General features: G+C 33.8%; 1 protein-coding gene across 6 annotated transcripts; it reads left to right on the top strand.

Moving 5' to 3' along the window:
• The first annotated feature begins 7,761 nt into the window (after positions 1 to 7,761).
• Positions 7,762 to 20,769, top strand: LOC101900224 (sodium-dependent transporter bedraggled). 6 transcript variants are annotated; one of them, XM_020038937.2, is made up of 9 exons: positions 15,100 to 15,191; positions 16,332 to 17,137; positions 17,214 to 18,373; positions 18,437 to 18,604; positions 18,678 to 18,957; positions 19,023 to 19,804; positions 19,869 to 20,113; positions 20,177 to 20,193; positions 20,272 to 20,769. In XM_020038937.2, the coding sequence occupies exons 1-9, from the start codon at positions 15,115 to 15,117 to the stop codon at positions 20,712 to 20,714; spliced, it is 3,978 nt and encodes a 1,325-aa protein (XP_019894496.1). In that variant the 5' UTR covers positions 15,100 to 15,114; the 3' UTR covers positions 20,715 to 20,769. The 6 variants fall into 6 exon arrangements, with proteins under 6 accessions (XP_005189547.1, XP_019894498.1, XP_011294999.1 ...); XM_005189490.4 differs by lacking the exon at positions 15,100 to 15,191 and adding an exon at positions 7,762 to 8,255 and having other exon boundaries at positions 20,177 to 20,769; XM_020038939.2 differs by lacking the exon at positions 15,100 to 15,191 and adding an exon at positions 8,284 to 8,304 and having other exon boundaries at positions 20,177 to 20,769.
• Positions 20,770 to 24,301: the final 3,532 nt, after the last annotated feature.

Raw genomic sequence — 24,301 nt, 5'->3', positions numbered from 1 at the left:
CGACAGAACTTAGCGGCTTTTTTACTTCTTAAATATGTGGTCAGTTCATCAGCCTTCAAATAAATACTTAGGATTGGAGGGAAAGTCTACAGTATGTCGTGTAATAATTTTAAAACCGATACCTTCATTGTTTTGGCAAATATAAGGATTTTAGATAAATCGGAGTAGTGGGCGTAAAAGAAGGCGTGGTCTATATTCTTTCCTTTAAAAACCTAACTCGGGGTATGACGAACGTTTGTACAAAAAAAAAAAAAAAAAATAATGCAAATCGGTCCAGCCGTTCTTAACTGATTCCATTACCAACGAACAACAATTGATTTATATATATACTAGCTGAACCCGGTGCGCTTCGCTACCCCTTTTGATTTTATATGCATTCAAAATTTTTTTACGAATATATGTTGGTTAAAAAAAAAACAAATTTAAAAATTAAAAAAAATTATTGCACTACTTTAATGCGTAAATAAACCAAACCATTAGAAAAGCAGTAACATACACGAATTTATTTCATTAAAAAAAAATTACTTTTACACCAAATTCCGCCACACCTTTCATATTTCATTGAAATTGGTGCGTCTAATAAGTGAAATCGGCCGAGAATATATATATGGGAGCTATATCCCAATTTTAACTAATTTCCAATTAATTTGTCACGTTTATTATTGTAACCAAATTCCGCCACACATTCTGAATTTCATTGGAATCGGTCATATATATCGTGTTTGGTGCATAACATGTATGAAATCGGCCGAAATATATATGTTAGCTACACCCAAACCTCAACTGATTTCAATATAATTTGGCATTTTTTTTCTGGTGCCAGATTTCTCTCGCTTTGGGTGCATCAAATATGTGAAATCGGCTGAGTATATAAATATGGGAGCTATAATCAAATTTGAATATAATTTGTCAAATTTATTTTTGTACCAAATTTAACCACTCATGCCGAATTTCATTGGAATCGGAAATACGTATCGTGTTTTGTGCATCAAATATGTGAAATCGGCGGAAAATATATATGGGAGCTATATCCAAATCTGAACCGATTTTAATATAATTTGACTAATTTATCTTCAAATCCAAATCCCGTTACATATTCCAAATTCCTTTGGAATCGAACATACATATCGTGTATGGTGCATAAAATACATGAATCGGTCGAAAATATATATGGGAGCTATATCCAAATCTGAACCGATTTCAATTTAATTTGACAAATTCATTTTGGCTCCCAATTCCGTTACTTATTTTAAATTTCATTACAATTGGAAATACATATCGTGTTTGGTCCACCAAATAAATGAAATCGGCCGAAAATGTATATGGGAGCTATATCCAAATCTGAACCGATTTCAATATAATTTGGGAAATCAATTTTTTCGATAAAATTTATCACACGTTTCAAATTTCATTGAAATTGGGGATACATAGCGTGTTTGGTGCATCAAATGCTTGAAATCGGCCAAAAATATATATGGGAGCTATATCCAAATCTGAACCGATTTCAATATAATTTGACAAATTTATTTTCGGATTAAATCCCGTCACACATTCCAAATTTCATTGGAATCGAACATTCATATTGTGTTTGCGGCATCAAATGAACGAAATCGGTCGAAAATATATATGGGAGCTATATCCAAATCTGAACCGATTACAATATAATTTGGCAAACTTATTTTTGTTCCAAATTCCGTTACGTGTTCCAAATTTGGAGACTGTATCTTCAACCAATCAATAGATATGTGCATATAAAATCTAAATTTTTGGGAGGTTCCTCCGATTCTGATGCTATATCTCCAGTTCCAAGTGGAAATTCAAAAATGTATATAGCCTATGTTACTTTCAGGCGGTGTTGCAGTATATATGGAAATTATCAGAAAAATCTATTCAGCAGTTTTCGTGTCCATAAATTACAAACAAACATACAAACATTTTCCTCTTTTATAGATATAGATATATAGATTTTCGACACACAAAAAAATAAGATGTTCAATTGTGAAATGCTGAAATTGTTGAACTTTGAAATTTCGTACCTTCAGACCAAGGTGTATTTATAAGGTGTATGCATCAGCTACAACAACTAACATTTTACAATAACAACATTCTTGTTATAGGAAGTATAAAGTCATTCTGACAATTATTTCGGATACGAGAACAAAAACAAATATAAAATAACAAAGAATTTTGTTTAATAAAATATGTATATTGTTGCAAAATGGCCAGGCTTTATCCCTTTATTGTTGTTTTTATAAAAACAACGTTTGTATATTAGTGAAGAACGATGGTAATGTGTACCAGGGGGTAAGGCAGGGAATACTTAGGTTTCCGAAAGAGCCACCAATCCTCATCAGTTCCCTTGTTTTTTTGTCTGGGATATTCTCCCCAGAAGTTATTTTAAAAATAACTTCTATGACAAAAAAAAACATTTTTTACCCAAGTGACGAGATCGTAAGCTCAATAGAAGAGTACCCAAAAAATTAAATAAAACTAAAATCCTTTGGAAAGTCTTCTAAATCTTACAACCGCACTTATAACCATTTACATCTTTCTACACTTGTTATGCTTTCATTCAACCTGAACGAAGTAACATAACCATGTAAGTTGGTTTTGTCTGTTACAACAAAAACCCCTTCGTCGACCGTGCCTTGTCTATTAATAGAACAGTGTTGGCTTGTTTGTTCGGGATACTGTAGTATTTTGTTGTTGCAAAATGGTCAGGCTTATCCCTTTATAGTTGTTTTTATAAAAACAACGTTTGTTTATTAGTGGAGAACGATGGTAATGTTTACCAGGGGGTAAGGCAGGGAATTCTTAGGTTTCGGAAAGAGCCACCAATCCTCATCAGTTCCCTTGTTTTTTGTCTGGGATATTCTCCCCAGAAGTTATTTTAAAAATAACTTCTATGACAAAAAAAAACATTTTTTACCCAAGTGACGAGATCGTAAGCTCAATAGAAGAGTACCCAAAGAATTAAATAAAACTAAAATCCTTTGGAAAGTCTTCTAAATCTTACAACCACACTTATAAACATTTACATCTTTCTACACTTGTTATGCTTTCATTCAACCTGATAAAGCTGACCATTTTGCAACAACAAAATACTACGGTATCCCGAACAAACAAGCCAACACTGTTCTATTAATAGACAAGGCACGGTCGACGAAGGGGTTTTTGTTGTAACAGACAAAACCAACTTACATGGTTATGCTACTTCGTTCAGGTTGAATTTTGTCATAGAAGTTATTTTTAAAATAACTTCTGGGGAGAATATCCCAGACAAAAAACAAAGGAACTGATGAGGATTGGTGGCTCTTTCCGAAACCTAGGTATTCCCTGCCTTACCCCCTGGTAAACATTACCATCGTTCTCCACTAATAAACTAATAAACAAAGTGATTCTTAAAATATTTTTGTTAATCCTTAATCGATTTTATATGTATCAAATGTCATCCTTGGGAACCACAAGTGCAATACCTGCCCTGACGATATATCAACCATCCCAGAATATCTGTCTGGTCAGCTTTATCAGGTTGTTGTATCTCTCCGCTCTATTAAACTGTTTATTTTCATACCCTCCGCCAAACTATGAGTGGTACAACAATTGCCAATGAGTAGATTAAATTTTAAGAAATGCAACATAAGAAATTTTATCATATCATGTTTGTTTTTGCTCAAATTGCCTGTAATTTGGCGTATATTTTGCGAAAAGGAAGCCTTCGGAAAAATATTTTCAGATGGGTATCTATTGCTTAGTATATCCCTCACATAAAAACCTTGTCCGATATTCGGTATTTTGAAGTTTTCGGCCAAACTTTATGCCCAGGCTATTAGGAAACAATAGGAGCACATTTTTTGTAAAGCGATTTCATTAGGAGTTGCGATAATAAAGGGATCTCGCTTGAACACCATAATATGCAACAATAATTATATGAAAAATTAAAATCTTTTTAAGACACACATTTAGAGGCGAAGTATTTATTTATTTAGGAAAATATTACATTTTTAAATTTTATGAAAGTCATTAGTCCGAAAAACATTGGGTGTATGTCTTTTATCAAAGCGAGGACATCAACTTTAATTCGCACGAATTCGGTCTTCAACCATACAACATTTCGAATTCAATACTTTTATTTTTTCACGTTAATTAAATAGAGAATCGAATTAATTTTGTTCAACAGTCTAAATTTATAAATAAAATAAAAACATATTTTGAAAGAAAGGTAATGTCTCAAATTGAAGTTGACAACTTAGTTTACAAACAAAAATGAAAAAAGTTACAAACCATATGATTCTCAATTACACCTTATTGAATACACCTTGCTTCAGACTATACTCTTATACGTTGATTAAGGACATTATCTCGACTTATGTGTTTAGTACAAATTAACGATGATTTATAGCCCAGTTAAACTAGTCGTTTGAAGTCGACTCGATTTCTTAATCCAACTTTCAAATCCTACTTGTTTAGACTAGTTTAAAATTATATAAAATGCCAGTCGGCGGTTTTTTGTTTACGCGCTTTTTATTTATATTATGAAGAAAGTCCTACAGAAACTTAAATACGCACGTGTATATATATCCCTGAGATGCCATTCCAGCAACAATAACGCCATATGCATGGACATTTTTTCTGGATCTTCGAACCTTGCCCATATTTTCCCAAAGTTCAAGTAGAATGTCTTCTCCATTTGATGACCGGAATTTATGAGTGAGAAAATGTGCGGATAATTGTTTATGAAATATATAAATAGTTTACAATTCATATTTATTTAAAGGCATTTTCTTTCTTTTCTACATCTATTTTTAAGAACGTTTTAATCTTCAAATTAAATAGAGTTCTCTAAACTATTTACAAAATGTACAATTCAATATTGAACACTGTTCTATTAATAGACAAGGCACGGTCGACGAAGGGGTTTTTGTTGTAACAGACAAAACCAACTTACATGGTTATGTTACTTCGTTCAGGTTGAATGAAAGCATAACAAGTGTAGAAAGATGTAAATGGTTATAAGTGCGGTTGTAAGATTTAGAAGACTTTCCAAAGGATTTTAGTTTTATTTAATTTTTTGGGTACTCTTCTATTGAGCTTACGATCTCGTCACTTGGGTAAAAAATGTTTTTTTTTGTCATAGAAGTTATTTTTAAAATAACTTCTGGGGAGAATATCCCAGACAAAAAACAAAGGAACTGATGAGGATTGGTGGCTCTTTCCGAAACCTAGGTATTCCCTGCCTTACCCCCTGGTAAACATTACCATCGTTCTCCACTAATAAACTAATAAACAAAGTGATTCTTAAAATATTTTTGTTAATCCTTAATCGATTTTATATGTATCAAATGTCATCCTTGGGAACCACAAGTGCAATACCTGCCCTGACGATATATCAACCATCCCAGAATATCTGTCTGGTCAGCTTTATCAGGTTGTTGTATCTCTCCGCTCTATTAAACTGTTTATTTTCATACCCTCCGCCAAACTATGAGTGGTACAACAATTGCCAATGAGTAGATTAAATTTTAAGAAATGCAACATAAGAAATTTTATCATATCATGTTTGTTTTTGCTCAAATTGCCTGTAATTTGGCGTATATTTTGCGAAAAGGAAGCCTTCGGAAAAATATTTTCAGATGGGTATCTATTGCTTAGTATATCCCTCACATAAAAACCTTGTCCGATATTCGGTATTTTGAAGTTTTCGGCCAAACTTTATGCCCAGGCTATTAGGAAACAATAGGAGCACATTTTTTGTAAAGCGATTTCATTAGGAGTTGCGATAATAAAGGGATCTCGCTTGAACACCATAATATGCAACAATAATTATATGAAAAATTAAAATCTTTTTAAGACACACATTTAGAGGCGAAGTATTTATTTATTTAGGAAAATATTACATTTTTAAATTTTATGAAAGTCATTAGTCCGAAAAACATTGGGTGTATGTCTTTTATCAAAGCGAGGACATCAACTTTAATTCGCACGAATTCGGTCTTCAACCATACAACATTTCGAATTCAATACTTTTATTTTTTCACGTTAATTAAATAGAGAATCGAATTAATTTTGTTCAACAGTCTAAATTTATAAATAAAATAAAAACATATTTTGAAAGAAAGGTAATGTCTCAAATTGAAGTTGACAACTTAGTTTACAAACAAAAATGAAAAAAGTTACAAACCATATGATTCTCAATTACACCTTATTGAATACACCTTGCTTCAGACTATACTCTTATACGTTGATTAAGGACATTATCTCGACTTATGTGTTTAGTACAAATTAACGATGATTTATAGCCCAGTTAAACTAGTCGTTTGAAGTCGACTCGATTTCTTAATCCAACTTTCAAATCCTACTTGTTTAGACTAGTTTAAAATTATATAAAATGCCAGTCGGCGGTTTTTTGTTTACGCGCTTTTTATTTATATTATGAAGAAAGTCCTACAGAAACTTAAATACGCACGTGTATATATATCCCTGAGATGCCATTCCAGCAACAATAACGCCATATGCATGGACATTTTTTCTGGATCTTCGAACCTTGCCCATATTTTCCCAAAGTTCAAGTAGAATGTCTTCTCCATTTGATGACCGGAATTTATGAGTGAGAAAATGTGCGGATAATTGTTTATGAAATATATAAATAGTTTACAATTCATATTTATTTAAAGGCATTTTCTTTCTTTTCTACATCTATTTTTAAGAACGTTTTAATCTTCAAATTAAATAGAGTTCTCTAAACTATTTACAAAATGTACAATTCAATATTGAAAGTCAAATTTAAAAATGTTCATTCGATATTAAAAAAAAAAAAAAAATACAAAAAGAGAAAAATGACAATAATTTGTGAATTATTCAAATTTTTGATGGCGTATTTATGCAATTTCTGCCAATAGTTTTTTTCGAAATTTTCAGTTTTTCCATTCGAAAAACCATTCTCGAACAATTCCATACTGGGAAACACTTTTGAATTTTGCTTATCATCTTTTTTCTTATATCTGAGGTTGTAATATTTAGAAGAAATACCGAAATAATTATGGTTTTATTTAAATGTGCTTACCCAAACATAAATCACCGGAAGTAGAAGAATAGCAAATGATTGCAAGAAGATATTTGTCCAGAAAGAATTTGCAAACACTCAGTGAAAGCACTGTCAAAATTCCTCTCTCGAGTAACTCTCTTTTGCATAACTTTTGTGTTAAAAGTAACAATTGTTAAAAAATTTACGATAACCAGACACACCTAATTCTATTCTGCTTCTGCTTGACTGCAAATGCGATTTTTTTCTCCATTCCAAAGTACGAAGACGCAAGGTCAAAAAGGAGTACAAATTGCCAAAAGTATTTTCATTGAAACGTCTTGCCTTCTGTTTAATTTTATTACTATGCTCGTGTGCTTTGTTTCGTATGATTTATTTTGTTTTTTCCTCGTATATGTTTACAAATTTGCCACAAAAAAGATAAACAATGGCGCATTTATATTCGCTTCAGAAGAAATTTTGACAGTTCGAGGAAGTAAAACAGCTGATTTTAAGACAATTCGCCCTTTACACGACCTAATAAATGGGCCTTGGGTAATCATTGTAATTCCCGGTTATTATGGAGTTTCCATCATGTGGCAACAATTCCCTATCGAGAGGTGAATTTGAATCTCTCTCGATTAGTATCTGTGTGTTTTGAACTAACTATGCTACAATTGTGTTAGTGTGTTGCCAACTTCAAAACAACTCATGCAGTGCTCTTCATTGTTCAGTCGTGTTCAGTATTCATTTATTCATTTATTAGCTTGGTCGTTGTTTGTTAGCGGATCGTTATTATTTGCCGCTCGTGCTCTGTACCTCGGGTTTGCCGTCACACAGATATTCTTCTGCGCTCATACATACGCGAACATTAATAGCGATTGCTTTTTAAGTTCAAAATTTGAACACAATTTAAAGTATTGAAAGAATTTGAGCAATTTCTGTTTTTTGGAAAAGTGTATTGTGTTAATTTCGAATAAGTTGGGTAGATGCCTGCAAATATATCCGCCTCCAACCAAATGACGTCTATACGTATAATATTGATAGATTTATGAAAGTGATAGCAACAAAACCTGCACACCAGAAGAGCATAAAACTCACACAGCTACTATGCATGTATGTAAAATTACATACAAACTTATGTATGGGTGTGTAAATGTGCAGTGCCCCGTTTGCTCCAAACAAAATAAAGCATTTTAATTTTGTGAACAAAAAACCTCCGCCGTTTTTAGAGGTATGTGAATACGATCAGTTCGAGACATCGAAGTTTCTGAATTCTATAGGTATACTTTTATGTAACCGGACGTCTTAGAATTGTTTTCGGCATCTCATCTGCTTTAGAAATTCATAAGACCTCTATATTATTTTACATTCAATCGAAATATGCCCATTGCCATGGATACGATCCATGAATGTGTTCACTCGAAATATGTATGTGTGTAAACAAGTATGTATATACGTTAGGCTGCGTGTGTGCTAAGAATTTGGTTTCTATAACAATACAGAGAAACAGAAAATCCAGCAAATAATGAAATCCAAAATAAATGAACACTGAGTGAGACATCATCGTCAAAATGTTTTCCATTAAGATCAACTTATTTCATCGCGGCTGTTGAAATTGTATTCAATATTAGTAGTTCATTACGACGGTGTATGACTTTAAGTACATGTGCGTGTAATCAGAAGCCAGATTTTAAAAATGAGGAGTCTGTGTAGTCGGAATCTAGATTTCTATATCGCGAGTGGACCCACAATAGTGCTGATGTATGAAGTATTTATGTACCAACAAATATATATATATATATATATATATATATATATATATATATATATATATATATATATATATATATATATATATTTGTGAACAGTCAATGGTAATGTGTATTGAGTTCCTACATGGTCATCTCTGTCATTGCCATGCAACATGACATTTGTATAACTTGTTTGGTCACATCTGAATTTCCATCTGTAGTGCAGGCAAACTGCATGCTCTCATGCCCCGCGCTACTCTTTCTATACGCAGCTCGATATGGTAGTTTGTATGAGAACGGCAGTTTCGTAGCAGGAGACATAATTTTTACCTGTTCTAGTTCGCCGTTGAAGTGAAATTTGAAAGATTAACATGCAACGGTATTTTTATAGTGTTTTTAACTTACATTTTTATGGGTATTTATCCTGGGAAATCCAAATTGGAAGACTTATTGTACCATACATTTACCTACCCACATGCCAATGTATATGTGTATAAATGATCATCAACACTTTCAACACACAATTTATTCGAATATTCGAATAACAATTGACATCAGTTAAGTAATATGACCTCTCGGAAAATTAACACACTTATATTTTTCGATGTAGGTAGATCGGCATTAGAGCTGGCAAACAATCCGTATGGTAATGTCGTTATATACTTTCGAATATTTCCCAGCAAAATTTTGCATTCAAAAAAAGCCAGTCGCTGTACCACTTCGTTTTTCAATAGATTTAATATTTTGTCTTTAATTGGGGTTTTTATTTATAATGTGCATGAAGATAAAATCGATTTTACTTAGCGAAGACAACGCTTAACATAGACACACATTCTACTGTATAACAGTGTATAACAGATATCCGGAAAATAAATACGGATTTTTTAAATTTGTGGTTACTAAATTTTTGTCGCCGATAAGGAATATAAATATAAGAATAAAAAAAAAATAAAAAAACTACTTCAAAAAATATTTCATAAAACCTTTCACATCGATTGTTTTCCAGAGGAGAAAATTACATAACCCAATGTCCGGCACCAAAAAATAGTGCATGCATATGAATGGTACTCCAGGAATGGACGTTCTAAGAGGTTTCCAAAACGCTATTACTTGGCCACATGGGTGGTAAAAAAGAGAAAAATTATATTCCAATAAGTGAGAAAGTGTATCTAGGCTAAAGGTGGGAATACATAAAACGCTTTTTTGACTGGCTTAGGTCGTCGGCTGGCTTCTTCGTAAAGGAACAAAGTAGTTTTAGGTTGACTCTGTTCGATTTTGGGTCTATGCTCCTTTGTTCTTTTCCAAAGAAGCCAGCCGATGACTTAGGCCAGTCAAATAAGAGTTTTATGTATATTCATCCTAAGCTTTGTCTTCGCTAATTAAACTCGTTTTTATCTTCACGCACATTTATTTATTTGAGTTTATCTTGCTCAAACAGTAAATACAAATGGATGAACGTTTATGTTATTACTTAGGCCCGATTTGAAAAATATTATACGAAAGAGTTTTTTATTTTGTCAATAAGTATAAACAAAAAATTACTATTTTTCTTTACCTTGGAACATGAACTGTATCACCGAGCTTAATTTCATTAAAATAGAAATATATATATATATATATATATATATATATATACATATACATATATATATATATATATATATATATATATATATATATATATATAATTTTAAAAAAATTTCAAAAAAAAAAAATTCAGGAAAATCTGTTCTGCGATTTTCGAGTCCATAAAATACAAACAAAAAAAAAATTATAATGAACTTCAGAATGTGTAGCGGAATTTGGTTACAATAATAAATTTTACAAATTAATTGGAAATCGGTTAAGATTTGGATATAGCTCCCATATATAAATTTTTGGCCGATTTCACGTATTTTACGTACCAATTTCAATGATGGAGGTGTAACGAAATATGGTGGGTGTAACGAAATTTGGTCTAACAGCAAATTTTGTCAAATTATATTGAAATCGGTTTAGATTGGGATATAATTTTATCTTTTTATTTTATGTTTCTACCTCGAATTCTCTAATTGCCACTCAAAATAAAAGATAAAGTGGAAAATGTCTGTTCTTTAGCTTTTTGGACAGTTTATATGAAAATGCCACTGTTTTATGAAAAGCCACCAAGATGTAATAATGAAAACCCTATAATTTAAACTTTATCCTTTACTTTTCCTAAAGTAAGGGATAACAAATCTAGGCTATTAGAACGGCCCTTGGGTGAGAACACATAAAACGCTTTTTTTACTGGCTTAAGTCATCGGCCGGCTTCTTCGTAAAAGAACAAAGGTTCTTTAGGTTGACTTAGTTCAATTACGGTCCATAATTATACTTGTTAACCCTACGCTCCTTTGTTGTTTTATGAAGAAGCCATGACTTAAGCCGCCTTTAGAGTTGTAGTTCTTCCAGAAAATGCCAAACCACCTTCAGATAATCAGCAAGACTATCAAATTTGTCACGTTAAAAGTAGTAAAAGAGTGCGCAATATTTGTTGAGGCTCGTTTAAACAACATGTTCCGGTTTTCCCATTTTAATGAAATAAATATGACGTAACAGTCAAAAATATATGTATTTTGGCGCAAATGTAAATGTTGTTATATCTCTCGGAAATATGCAATTTTATCCACATACATGTTAGATTTCACACTTACAACTCTTTCGCACGTTTCGCTACCTATTTACATCTGTAAATACAAATGCTTCGTTAATTGTCCAAGAGGTCATATTATTTAACTAGTGACAAATGTTTTTCAAAAAAAAAAAAAAAAAAAAAAAATGCATTACATTGACATGAAGGTATATATCTAATTAATTGTAGGGTAGAATAATTCTTTCAGTTTGGATTTCTAGAGATATACACCTTTGAAAATCATGAAATCAAAAATAGGTTTCAGTATAACAAGTAAAAAGCAGTAAAGTTCGACAGTGCCGAATTTCAAATGCCATCCACCATTTCGAAATTAAAACTTTTGGGAATAAGTTGTAAGTCCCAGATCTAAAACTCGAGTCGAGTTGCGAATCGGCACATATAATTATTATAGCCTCAGGGCTGTATTTTAGTAGGTTTACAAAGCTACCTCCTTATTGAACCACGATAACAATAATAGTCGATACGAAACAGAAGAAACCATAGCACAAATACAGAAGGTAGAACAAGTTACCTCCTAAATACCATTTTTTTCTTTTGGTGCCCATATTCTGTCACACATCTACACATTTTGTGCATGTGTGTGTATTATTTTTTATAAATGGTACAATAATTTGAAAATATTTCAAATTCGGTTGCATAATAAATGCATATTTTCGACGTTGATGGGCAACGCATTGTAAAATTTTGGGATACAACTGTACTGTCCTATTATTTTAGATTCAATCTTAATTAATTGTAGGGTAGAATAATTCTTTCAGTTTGGATTTCTAGAGATATACACCTTTGAAAATCATGAAATCAAAAATAGGTTTCAGTATAACAAGTAAAAAGCAGTAAAGTTCGACAGTGCCGAATTTCAAATGCCATCCACCATTTCGAAATTAAAACTTTTGGGAATAAGTTGTAAGTCCCAGATCTAAAACTCGAGTCGAGTTGCGAATCGGCACATATAATTATTATAGCCTCAGGGCTGTATTTTAGTAGGTTTACAAAGCTACCTCCTTATTGAACCACGATAACAATAATAGTCGATACGAAACAGAAGAAACCATAGCACAAATACAGAAGGTAGAACAAGTTACCTCCTAAATACCATTTTTTTCTTTTGGTGCCCATATTCTGTCACACATCTACACATTTTGTGCATGTGTGTGTATTATTTTTTATAAATGGTACAATAATTTGAAAATATTTCAAATTCGGTTGCATAATAAATGCATATTTTCGACGTTGATGGGCAACGCATTGTAAAATTTTGGGATACAACTGTACTGTCCTATTATTTTAGATTCAATCTTGTGGAATAACCCCGAAATTCCATTCTTGTTTCTCGGGTTTTCCCTGATATAAGAATTTCGTTCAAAAAACGAAAAATAAACAAAACCAACTGTTGCACATTTAAAAGTCTATTTGACACTATAAGACTCCAGCACAGAGTTGCATTTTTCTAGTTTCTTTGAAGATGAGCTACCTTTCTTATTGAGCCATGGAAAAAACAACTAAGATTATGCTTTTCGGCACGACTCACAACATTTTGAATTCGGACAAAACGTTCTCTTTTTGATTTTATGCTCTTTTTGGTACCCGCAACTAGAAATATGTACAATCTTATTATAGGTTTGTTGTTGTTGTACGGCTCGTATTGCTGTGTTCGTTCTGAAGATATCTTCTCAATATGGCTTTGCTTCTAACTGAAAGTTGAGAAAGGAAGCCACCTGTATTACGTAGCACTTACGTTGGCGGAACACGGAGAAGCCTCATAATTTACCACAAACCGATCTATCGCGTTGTAAGAGGTCAACAAGGTTTCTTTATCCGTTCCCCAACTGCTGCCAGAGACTTGAGAACTTTGTTTCTACTTCTAATATTGTTGCATATAGCTGTGGTATGCACGTACGACTTAAGGAGGGCAGCGAATGTGACCCCTTAGACTTTAGGGTAATTAGTGTTCGGAATTAAAACACAATCGGCCTGTACATTCAGTGATATTCTTATCTCTTTTGTACATATGGAGAAAAGAGTGACCTTCGATTTTATGGCGGATATTTTAATATTCCTCGCAATGAAAAGGGCGTATAGTTATCCGCGTACGTTATTAACTCAATGCCGTCTGAAGTAGGTAGTACTCCAGAAACGTAGATTCGTGATATCACCACACCTAGGGTACTCTTTTTTCCACATTACTTATTTTTGAGCTCCACGTAGCTTTTGATAAACCAAGAGCCATTATAAATGTATTATAGCACGACCTGTTTTAGTTGAGTCCCGTCCTAAAACGTGTGGAATTGCATGTAGCTGTTGTTGTGCTATGCAATTTCCTTTCTTCTTATCATGGGAAGGAGTAATGCCTCAAGCGTCTTTGCTAATGGCCACAATAGTGATATCGGCCTGTATAAATCACTTTGCTGGCGTCTACCATGAACATATCCAGGAACGGGAAACTATTAGAGTAGCTAACGACTGGTTGAGAAGGCAGGTTAGATACTCAATTCATCGTTCATCCAGTTGCTTCTACACTATACTAACTATAGAAAATCAGCCAGGACCAACAGCTTTGGAATACTTTGCAATTCTGATGATATGTGCAACACCTTCTAAACAAATTGTGGTGTTACCTCCTTGGCTGTGAGAGAACGTACACGGCGTAAAATAACTTCGGATCTGTCACTTCTACGCCGTTAAATGAGACAGGGTTCGAGAGCGACATAACGCCTGTCCACAATTTTCTCGACCCGGTACTGATCATGGTACAATAAGAAGGTAGAACAGCTTCGTAAAAGTAAAGTAAGAAACACACTCCTAAGGCTATGCCCGCTTTCTGTCAGAATTATTCAAAAGTAGATGCAACAGGGGGTTCTAATTAATTTAATATTTTTCATTACTATGAATATTGTTTAAAAGGCGCGGAAGATGAATGAAATGCCTGGATTTTCTTTCAAACATTTGATCTACATTGATCAATCTTCCAACTGCATGTCAAAATGGTTATTACCTTTAACGTGCGCCCTGCAATGTGCATTTTTTCCAATCATTGATTTTGAAAATATTTGGTTTTTGTTTTTCAACACAATAAATACATACACAAAATTGGCAGAAGTCGGGCAGACTTAAAAAAAATGTAATCAGCTGGTAGTTCTACCTTACCATTTTATTTATTTAGATGTTCAGATGTTCAAGCCACTTTATCTGATTATGCTCGCTAACTAGTACCCCGACTCGGGGACTATTAGGGTTAGTACGGCGAACCTCATCTCGCCCGTTTGTTAGTCCGACTGCCTCTGCTGGTTAATTTGGTCTTATTAATGGTATTCAACCAGCAGATACAATAGACCATGTAAATGTACAGAAAAAAAATTTACGAAACTTTTTCAAAACACCATGTCATTTATCATATTTTCCACGCCTAAATTATACCAGGGAAATTTTGTATAAGAATATAGGCAACACTTAAATTGGAGAACAAGGCTAGCAAAACACATACATGCATGTAAAATGTATATTAATACTAATATGCCATCAAACACAAGCTATTGGTCGTACATACATTCGTACTGCATAATCCATTTCCTGGTGCACCTGTAAACACGCATATTTGATACTACCCAGCAAGCATAAATAAGACCTAATTTTATCTGAGTAATATAAGACACTGTGGCGCAGTGGTAAGCATGCCCGCTTTGCTCTCTGAACACCCGGGACCGAATCCCAAGACAGACATCACATTTTTCAAACGAAAAAGAAATGTGTGAGTATTTCAGCTAATAACTAAAAGTTCTATGAAAGTGTACATTGGAAATGTAAAAAAATAATAAAAAAAATCACTTCCAATAACTGTCGAGGAAGTGACTTCCACGATTATTAGAAGTAACGCTGTATGCGCTATTTAGTCATGTTTAAAGGATGCTCCTTCCGGGCCGAGAAAGCGATATCAAGAGCGATGATTTCTATAGCTTAGGTGTGACTTCTAAGCTATTTGCGGCATATTTTTGGCTTGTTGGGTAATTTCTAATATAAAAACGTTCGCATAAAAATATATATGCGTGGTCTACTGTATATTGCAAGCAGCTGCAGCTTTGATGAATTGTTCGAAATACGTACCAACCTAGGTGTATTTTGAACAATTCCTTTTTATATATGTTGAAAATAGAAACGAATATTTGAATGTTTGTAAGTGGAAAGTATTATAAATGGGTGAAATTAAAAAAAGTATTGAATTAACCAACAATTTAATTTGGCAAATTCTAAGAGATGGACCTGGCGTATTTTGGCAATACAAAACAATTTACCATAGTTGGGAATCTGTATATTTGTGTCGCTTCGTCGACAAACTGCGTGTATGTTTTATGACATTACAAGGCTACCATCATAACCATATATGTATGTATTTGTTTTGAAAATCTCAAATTCTGTTGAAATTAAAATTACAATTGCAGTTTTGAGATGAAAACCCCTAATCAAATTCAAATACTGTGAAAAAAGTGCCAACTTACAAAAACGACATGTTGCATTTGAAATAGAAAATTTTAAATTACAAAACTCTAGTTTTTCATAGTTAATCAATATACTCTAACTTGTTATTATTATAGCATGCAAAATATAATTGATGTAAAATTAAATTCATATTTTCCGTGGATTTTTATGCATTTCTTGAAACAAAATCTTTTGATAGTAAGGACTAAACTCGACTCATGGATAATCTTATTCAATAGAACTTATATCGCTTTGAAAATCTAAAAAACTAGACAACGGTTTTGTTGTTGTTTTAGGCTTGGATACATACATAGCACGAGTTGACTTCAAAATGTACTTACTCACATATTTAAATCAGAATGTCATGATTCGTTAAATTATACAGTAACATCTTGGTGTTCTTCTTTTCTTTTAGTTCGCTTGAAATGAGTTTAAAAAAATCATTCTCTGAAGATTGCTCCAATGGCTATGATAACGCTGAAAATAAAGATCGAATTGATCAAAGATCATACTCGACTTTATCAATGGACGATATTAGCAAAACCAATAATCTATTGTTGAACTCATCCTCGGCTCTTGGGTATTGTACTGGTAGAAGGAGAAGGAAGAGGCGTACAAATGAGAACAATATACGTACCAATACAAGTGAATTTAATGGAACCCCATTAAGTGGGTCTCTGTCGGATAACTTATCGAGGGAATCTATTCGCAAGGCATGCGGTTACGTTGACGATTTAAGCGACAATGATCTAATCGAAGTTCAAAATACTCCGGGGAACTTCCAAAAGTGCACTCCAGCAATCAAAAGTTCATTTATGGATGGGAATTTCTTTAACAGGCGAAAAAAGTCTGAGGAAAATCCTTTTTACATGGCTGACTGTCAATTCAGTGAGAAGGCAGTATTTCACAACGAAGAAGCCTACGATGCTCTACGAGAACTTGATGCAGTTCTCGATATACACGATGTTTCCCAATTCGATTCGAACTGCTCCTCTAGCCTGACAGAATCGGAACCCGATCAAGCCAACATAGAAGATTGCTTATTAGATTTGGATGACTATCTTAATAAAATGGAAGAAAGCGCATTACATTGCAACATTGCGGAAACAAATAAAAACACTTCAAGTCTAGATGCAGCAAGAAGTAGTACGCTGCCTAATTTTCAGCGAAGTAACTATCTAAGGAAGACCGTTGGATGTGGACCTGAGCGAAGATCAACTGGTAAGCATTTGATGCTAAACTTATCTGTGGGGTGTACGAAAAAATAATTCTTAAAATTAAAAATATTTTATTTCAGATTCAATTTTAAAAATGTCGAAACCTGCCTACGCCAGCTTGAGGTACACTGATCGGTATCACTCTGATGTCGTGGCAAAAGAAACTAAACAGATGAAACAAGTCTATCCAGTAGAAGAAGTAGAATCGCATAACTTTGAAAATTTAGAGGATAATGTTTTATGTAATGAAAATAGGGTGTGCGAGAATCAGATTTTAACCGAAGAACAAATATTTCAAAATTTAATTGAACAGAATGGGAATCGTGGCGAAGAAGAGTGTAGACCACGACAATACGGTAGGCGAGCAGAAAGAAATTCACATGCTTCCATGCCCGAATCGAATAGTGCTGCCAATATTTCTGCTACGGCCTCTATTAACGTTAGGCCTATGAGTGCACCTGCATCAGCTTCAATACAAATGGTTCATTCGGAACAATTATTACGTAGTTCTAGAGCATATGCTGGATCTGATGGCAGCACTGGACGATCTACCCGTACAGTAAGCCCGGTGACAATCGCATCCAGTTCTGATTCTAGCGAATCGTCAACAACATCACATAATATTATTGAATCAAACCTCGTTATAAACGAAGATAATGCGCAGCACAATATAAATTCATCCCATGATTCGGATAATGTTGATACGACTCAAAAGCCGGGCTTCAACACACATTGGCCGCATAGTTATAGTCGGACTTTAGCCCTTATATCGTGTACACTAGGTCTATTTAATATTTGCCGGTTTGCAGTTCTGACCATAAATTATGGACCAAATTTTCTCATTCAGTTCCTATTGTTTTCTATTATTTTCGGAGTCCCCTTTCTTTGGTTGCAAATGTGTTTGGGGGTCAAAATAAGAGAAGGTCCAGTGTCGATGTGGAAAATCAGTCCTATATGCAGCGGCATTGGAATTTCACTGATAATTGTGCAATATTTCATTACAATATACTCATCTGTAGTCGTTGTTTGGCTACTAGTGTATTTAAGCGACACTATTCTTTACCAATCATCCTATCGATGGGCCGAAACGAATCACATGCTTATTCCTAGAAATTATTCGTACAACAACTTTAATCTTACTGAAAGTATTCCAGACTACTTTAATATAAATGTTCTTCAAAGACTGCAGATTCTTAAACTAGTTAATAACTCGGGCATTCGTATTCACATCAATGATCGTGTAAGTATATAAGACGAGACGAGTTTCATATGTTTTAAATCTTTTGTTTCTGTGCTATTTAAGCAGCTGGCGTTCTATTTGGCAATATTGTGGGCAGCCGTATTTTTAATACTGTGCAAGGGACTTAGATCATTTGGAAAGGTAATTTTCATTGTTGGAATGTTACCCCTTTTGGTGCTTGTGGTGATCACTGGAAAATTGCTTTGTGTAGTAGATCTTGCAAAATTGCAGGTATGTAAAATTCTAGCCAATACTTATTGTAACTATATTTCGTAGTAACAAACTTTTCTGTTTATGTGTTTAGAATGTGTTTAGTTCTTCCGAATTGGATGATTTTCTAATTAATTCGAAGACATGGACAGCTGCTGCCCAAGAAACCTTTTTAACTTGGGGTCTTCTTGGCGCTTCTGTAATAGCAATTTCGAGCCGAACACACAAATCACAATCTAAAAAAACACTTCGAAGAGATGCCATTCTTGTTGTTTTAGTGACGCTAATTGGTCTGTTTTTATCAGCCTTAATGGGATTGTCCTGCATCCAAATCTTAAACCAGTCTGGTTATGTATATGTTCCTGGCTCCTATGGTACGTACCATCACAATACGTTCATGAGATATACCAAATGATATTCTTTAATTTATCTTTTTCAGAGAAGCCGGGGACATATTCATCAGTATATTCCTTAAAATCGTCTCCCAGTTCAGATATAATATCATATCCCACTAAACTCGTGCCTCACTATTCCAGTTTGATTGGAGAAGTATATAGACGCCACACAGACCTGAAGATTTCCAGCGGTTACCAAGTGCTTCGTTTTATTTCTGAATTATTTCCTGCAGTGCTACTTATTGCTGGCGATGATGTGTCGTGGATTTGGGGATCTGTTACATTTAGTATGATGTTTGTATTTGGAGTTGCACAGCTATGTGTTATGTGGAAACCTATATCGAGTGCTTTAGGCAATTCGACAAGCGCCGTTTTACTCAGTTGTGTAACTGGTCTATTGTTAAGCATACCATTTGCAACTGAAGTCGGAATCACTTTGCTCCATTACATAGATAGTTTGATAGGTGGGGCTTGGTTCATACCGATATTATGGGCAGCGGAGATTTTTGGCGTATTTCTAATCCGAGGTCGTCCATATAATGGAGACGATCTTGTAAACGATTTGAAAATGTCGGGTTCTATGTCTGCATTCTTGGCATTATCCTGGAATGTTTTATTGCCTATCAGCCTTATCACATTGGCCGTCATTGAGTACAAAACATCATTGTCAAGTCAATTATACTATTGGCGAGGACGATCGTACTACACCTACTGGGCAAGGAAAGTGGGAGCATTAACACAGATTGGCTTTATGCTTCTGGTGCCAATAACCGCCATCATACAGATTTATCGTTATCTTACCTCTGGCCCACCCGATATTTTAGATGTAATATTTTAAAGAAAAAAAAAAAAAAAAAAGAACAAGTTCTAACTTATTGATTTTTTCGTAGAGAATTCAAATGCTATATCGACCTCTGGAAGGCTCAATTGCAACACGATTAATAAACAGAACTCAAAGGGATAATATAGAAGGCCGTTACAGACAGTCAGGAATCGGAAACAGTGCTGAAAATGGCGTTAGTAATTTACATGATGATGCTCCGCCGAAATATACACCTCCTCCATCATATACTACTGCAACTGGAGCTAGATTAGCTAAAATTTTACGTCAAAGCATAAGGCGCAGCGTTAGAAGGTTTGATGTAATATAAATATACCCGCAGAAGAGTTAACAATTTTTTATTATTTATTATTTTAGATTGCTAGGAGACTCGGGTAGGTCAAGGCCGATATTGTCTATTCAATTAGAACATAATAATGAAAGCACATCATTTCCACCTGATTATTCTTCAGTTCTTCCTAATCTTTCGGGTTTGAACGAAGTTGCGCCGAGTATAAGTGAAACTATTGAGATTGGTAACCGACCGCCAACAAATCTGGTACATAGCCGATGTTTATCTTTAGGACGTAAGCAGATGCTAAAGAAGCACCCGTTAATGCAAAAAAATGTCTCAAACCGACCTTCTTCTGCTCCCCGAGAGATAATCTTAGATGGTGATGCCGGTAGTGGTACAACTCGATTATCAAGACCGTATACAGCAGAGGACGTCATAACCGTTCTTAGATCCTCCACAAGAATACGAAACAGAACATCACATGACACACACCCACTTAACCAAATGGTATTTCGTTCTATTGAAAATTTGGTGCTCAATGCAGAGCCACCAGGTGTAAGCTCGTCTGCGGTGTCTGAACATTCAGATGGCGATGATCATAACAATACATCTGTGATTTAATATACTTATAAGAAATAATAATAAAAAAAAAACAATAGCTGAGCATCCCCAACAATTTTGTTGTTTTTTATACCCTCCACCATACTATGGTGGGAATATTAACTTTCCGTTTGTAATTCCTCGAAATACTCATGTCAGACCCAACAAAGTATATATATTCTTGATCAGCATAAAATTCTAAATCGATTTGGGCATGTCCGTCTGTCTGCCTGTCTGTCCGTCTCTCTGTTGTAATCACGCTATCTTTCGAACAAATTGAGGTAGAAGGCACACGTGTTTATTTTTCCAGTAGGCAAGTTAAGTTCGTAAATGGGTCAGGTAGGTCCACGTTTTCATATAGCCCCCATATAACGATACCTCCCGATATTCGGTATTTTAATGATTTTAGCGACATTATTCACCGGAATTGTTTTAAATTTGGTATTTGAAGTTCGTAATGAATACTACAGCATAAGGCAGAAATTTGTCGGTGCAGGTCCACGTCTTCGTATAGCCCCCATATAACGGTACCTCCCAAAATTCGGTATTTTGATGATGTTAGCGTCATTATTCACCGGAATTGTTTCAAATTACGTATTTAGATTTCGTAATAGGAACCACAGAAACAGAAAATTGCAATTTCGGTGGGTATTGTACCTAAACTCGTCAATAATATATATATATCTATATATATAAAAATCAATTGTTGTTTGTTGGTAACGGAATTAGTTGAAAACGGCTGGACCGATTTGCATAATTTTTTGTACAAACGTTCGTCATATCCCGAGTTAGGTTTTTGAAGAAAAAAATATTGACCACGCCTCCTTTTACGCCCACTATTACGATTTATCTGAAATCTTTATATTTGCCAAAATAGTGAAGATATCGGTTTGAGAATTATTACACGAGATGCTGTTGGCTTTCCATCCAACCCTAAGTACTTATTTAGGGGCTGAGGAACGCGCCTACTTTTAAATCTATCTCTTTGTATGTAAAAGAAAGTTGTGTTAGTTACTACTCTTATAACATAAAGACCGCAGGTCTGATTTTAACGATTTAGACAAATTCGGAATTGCCTCTTGGCAGAAAAGAATAAAATCCAAAAAAATCGCGTAAAAATGTGAAATTTGAACATTTTCATTTTGACTTTTAAAATGTACAATAGTAATGTTTTATATTGCATATTTTTTTCCATTTTGACTTACTATTTTCGAATGTACATTTGTAGTGTTTTTTTTTTTTTTTTTTTGAATTCTAATATGATGTGTAGGTTTTTTTTGGGGTAATATAAAGCCACAACGGATAAAACTGTTATTAATAGATTTTATGTATTTATTCGTAATACCCAAAAAAATACATAAAATCTATAAATAACAATTTTATCCGTTGTCGCTTTTTACGAAAATTCTAGAATCGGGAAAAATCGACAATTTTTCAATGGACTCGAATTTCAAAATAATAGTACATTCTACCGACAAACTTAGTAATCACCTTTAAAAATTTGCCGCAAAAAAATCAGCGAACCAGTTGAAGATTCTTTTTCTTTTTTCTATATTGAAGTGTACATTTTTTTATTGGTTTGAATTCTGAATGAATAATATAAAAATGAAATGAGAGCGCAATACGATGTTAAATGCCTTCTACTCCAGGACCTACATCGTGCTTCAGCTGGAAGATGCGAACACATTTAAACAAACAAAAATGACCGAAGAAGCGTTATGGGGTTAATTTCAAAAAGTGGACCTGCTTCTTTCATATGACAATAAATTGTCAAATGAAAACACAAAATGCAAAATACATTGGGACTGCAATCAGTCAAATACCGACTATATAGAACGCAAAATAGAAATTCTACCTAAACATTCAAGATACCTTAAATCGCCTTGGCAGGTCATAATATGGATCATAACCCCTGATAACGGAACAACCCGATTTCAAGTATATTCTACATTTTAACCATATTTTTCGTACTAATTTTAGCTTATGTTGATAATTTAAGAAGAAACCATCTTTGCAAAAAATTATCACGTTTTGGTATCACCATCATATGATTTAAGGTACTTTCGGGGTCTTGGCCACTTTTTTCATTTTTTGGCTCTTATTTGACATCTTTGTTTCTAAGGGGGAAGAAAACCTCTTATAAAATTTTTATTTTTCGGAAAAGGGCGCATCTTAGTCTTGAGGCTACCTGGGGTAAAAAACCCTGGGGTAGAAAATCATCTTACAAATAATTATCCACATAGGAATTTATTTAAGTATAGTCCCCACATTAGTATATCCCAAGTCCACTTTCCCAACCAATGTGTGGTCAGAAAAGAAAATTTGGTATTCTATTGAATTTGTAACCCCCAAGAGAATATTGGTTGGGAATGTAGATTTGGTATGTACGTCTATATGAAATAAACTCCGAAATGTCAATCTGGGACTCATTCAGTCGGAAATTGTGGCAGAAACAACAAAATACGAAATTATAAAGTAACTTTATTGGATCTCCACCGCACAATTTAAATGACAAACAGTTAATGCCCATCTTACGGTAATCGGAGCAAATGGTAATTCTTTTGGCTATTCTGACAACATTCTGCCTTCAAGTATGAGGTGGACCAAACTGAATACCACGCAGTACGGGATTTTAAACGTTGGAAATACAAATTTCAAATTATAGCTAAAGCATTCAATTTTTACAATATCAAAAATTGAGCTGAATTTTCACATGGGGCTATTATAGATGTTCTTTATCATATAGGTATTTAACACTCAAATTAAAGCCTATAGCTGAAAAATAAAATCAGGCTATTCTGCCATTTTTGCCATGAATATTAATTTATATTTAGTCATGGAATCATTACTCATAATCAAGTCATTACTTAAAATCAAAACTGGAGTAATTATAATGGAGTCATTACTTATAATCAAAATTGTTCCGCCTACATAAGTCAGATCTGTGATTTATTATGCTTTAAAGACTAAAAGTACGGGCCGGCAACGCGGACCGGGCCAGCTAGTATATATATATATATATATATATATATATATATATATATATATATATATATATATATATATATATATATATATATATATATATATATATATATATATATATATATATATATATATATATACTAGCTGGCCCAGTCCGCGTTGTATTGTGAAATCAATACCGGCAATAACTGTTTATTATTGGTTCTCCATTACGCATAGCCTTAATTCAAAAGTACGTTGAGATTTTAAATGTTTTGATGCTTTGAGAAGTATTTCTTAATCAAAATATATGATATGACAACCATATAACGGCATGTATAGCAAATGTGCAAAATTTCCCGATTTTTTCGGATTTTTTTTTCAATAAGAATTTTCAATTCCAAAGGCATTCTGAAAAAAATCTAAAAATAGAACAGTCAATTTTTTTAGTTCCGCGAGTTTTTTAGAGGCTTTTCTCAAAATTTTTTTCCATAAAAAGGTTTCCGATATAATTTCAAATAACCTACAGAAAATTTGAGTCAAATCGGCCCAGCTTTTCTCAACGTGTTATGTGTTAATAGTAGTAGGTGTGGTCAGTTCCTCTGACACCAAACAGATACGCAGGGTTGGAGAGAGAGTCCAGA

Source organism: Musca domestica, unplaced genomic scaffold (assembly GCF_030504385.1).
Source record: "Musca domestica strain aabys unplaced genomic scaffold, Musca_domestica.polishedcontigs.V.1.1 31, whole genome shotgun sequence".
Taxonomy (NCBI): Eukaryota; Metazoa; Arthropoda; class Insecta; order Diptera; family Muscidae; genus Musca; species Musca domestica.
Note: the sequence above shows the minus strand (reverse complement) of the source record. Positions and strands in the feature narration are given on the sequence as shown.

Excerpts from the sequence above, each read along its gene's own strand:
- LOC101900224 (XM_020038935.2), top strand. The coding sequence starts at position 15,115 with ATGCCCGCTTTGCTCTCTGAACACCCGGGACCGAATCCCAAGACAGAC. Across the intron at positions 18,374-18,436 it reads GTATTCACATCAATGATCGT|CAGCTGGCGTTCTATTTGGC; the intron begins GTAAGTATATAA and ends GTGCTATTTAAG. Across the intron at positions 18,605-18,677 it reads TAGATCTTGCAAAATTGCAG|AATGTGTTTAGTTCTTCCGA; the intron begins GTATGTAAAATT and ends TTATGTGTTTAG.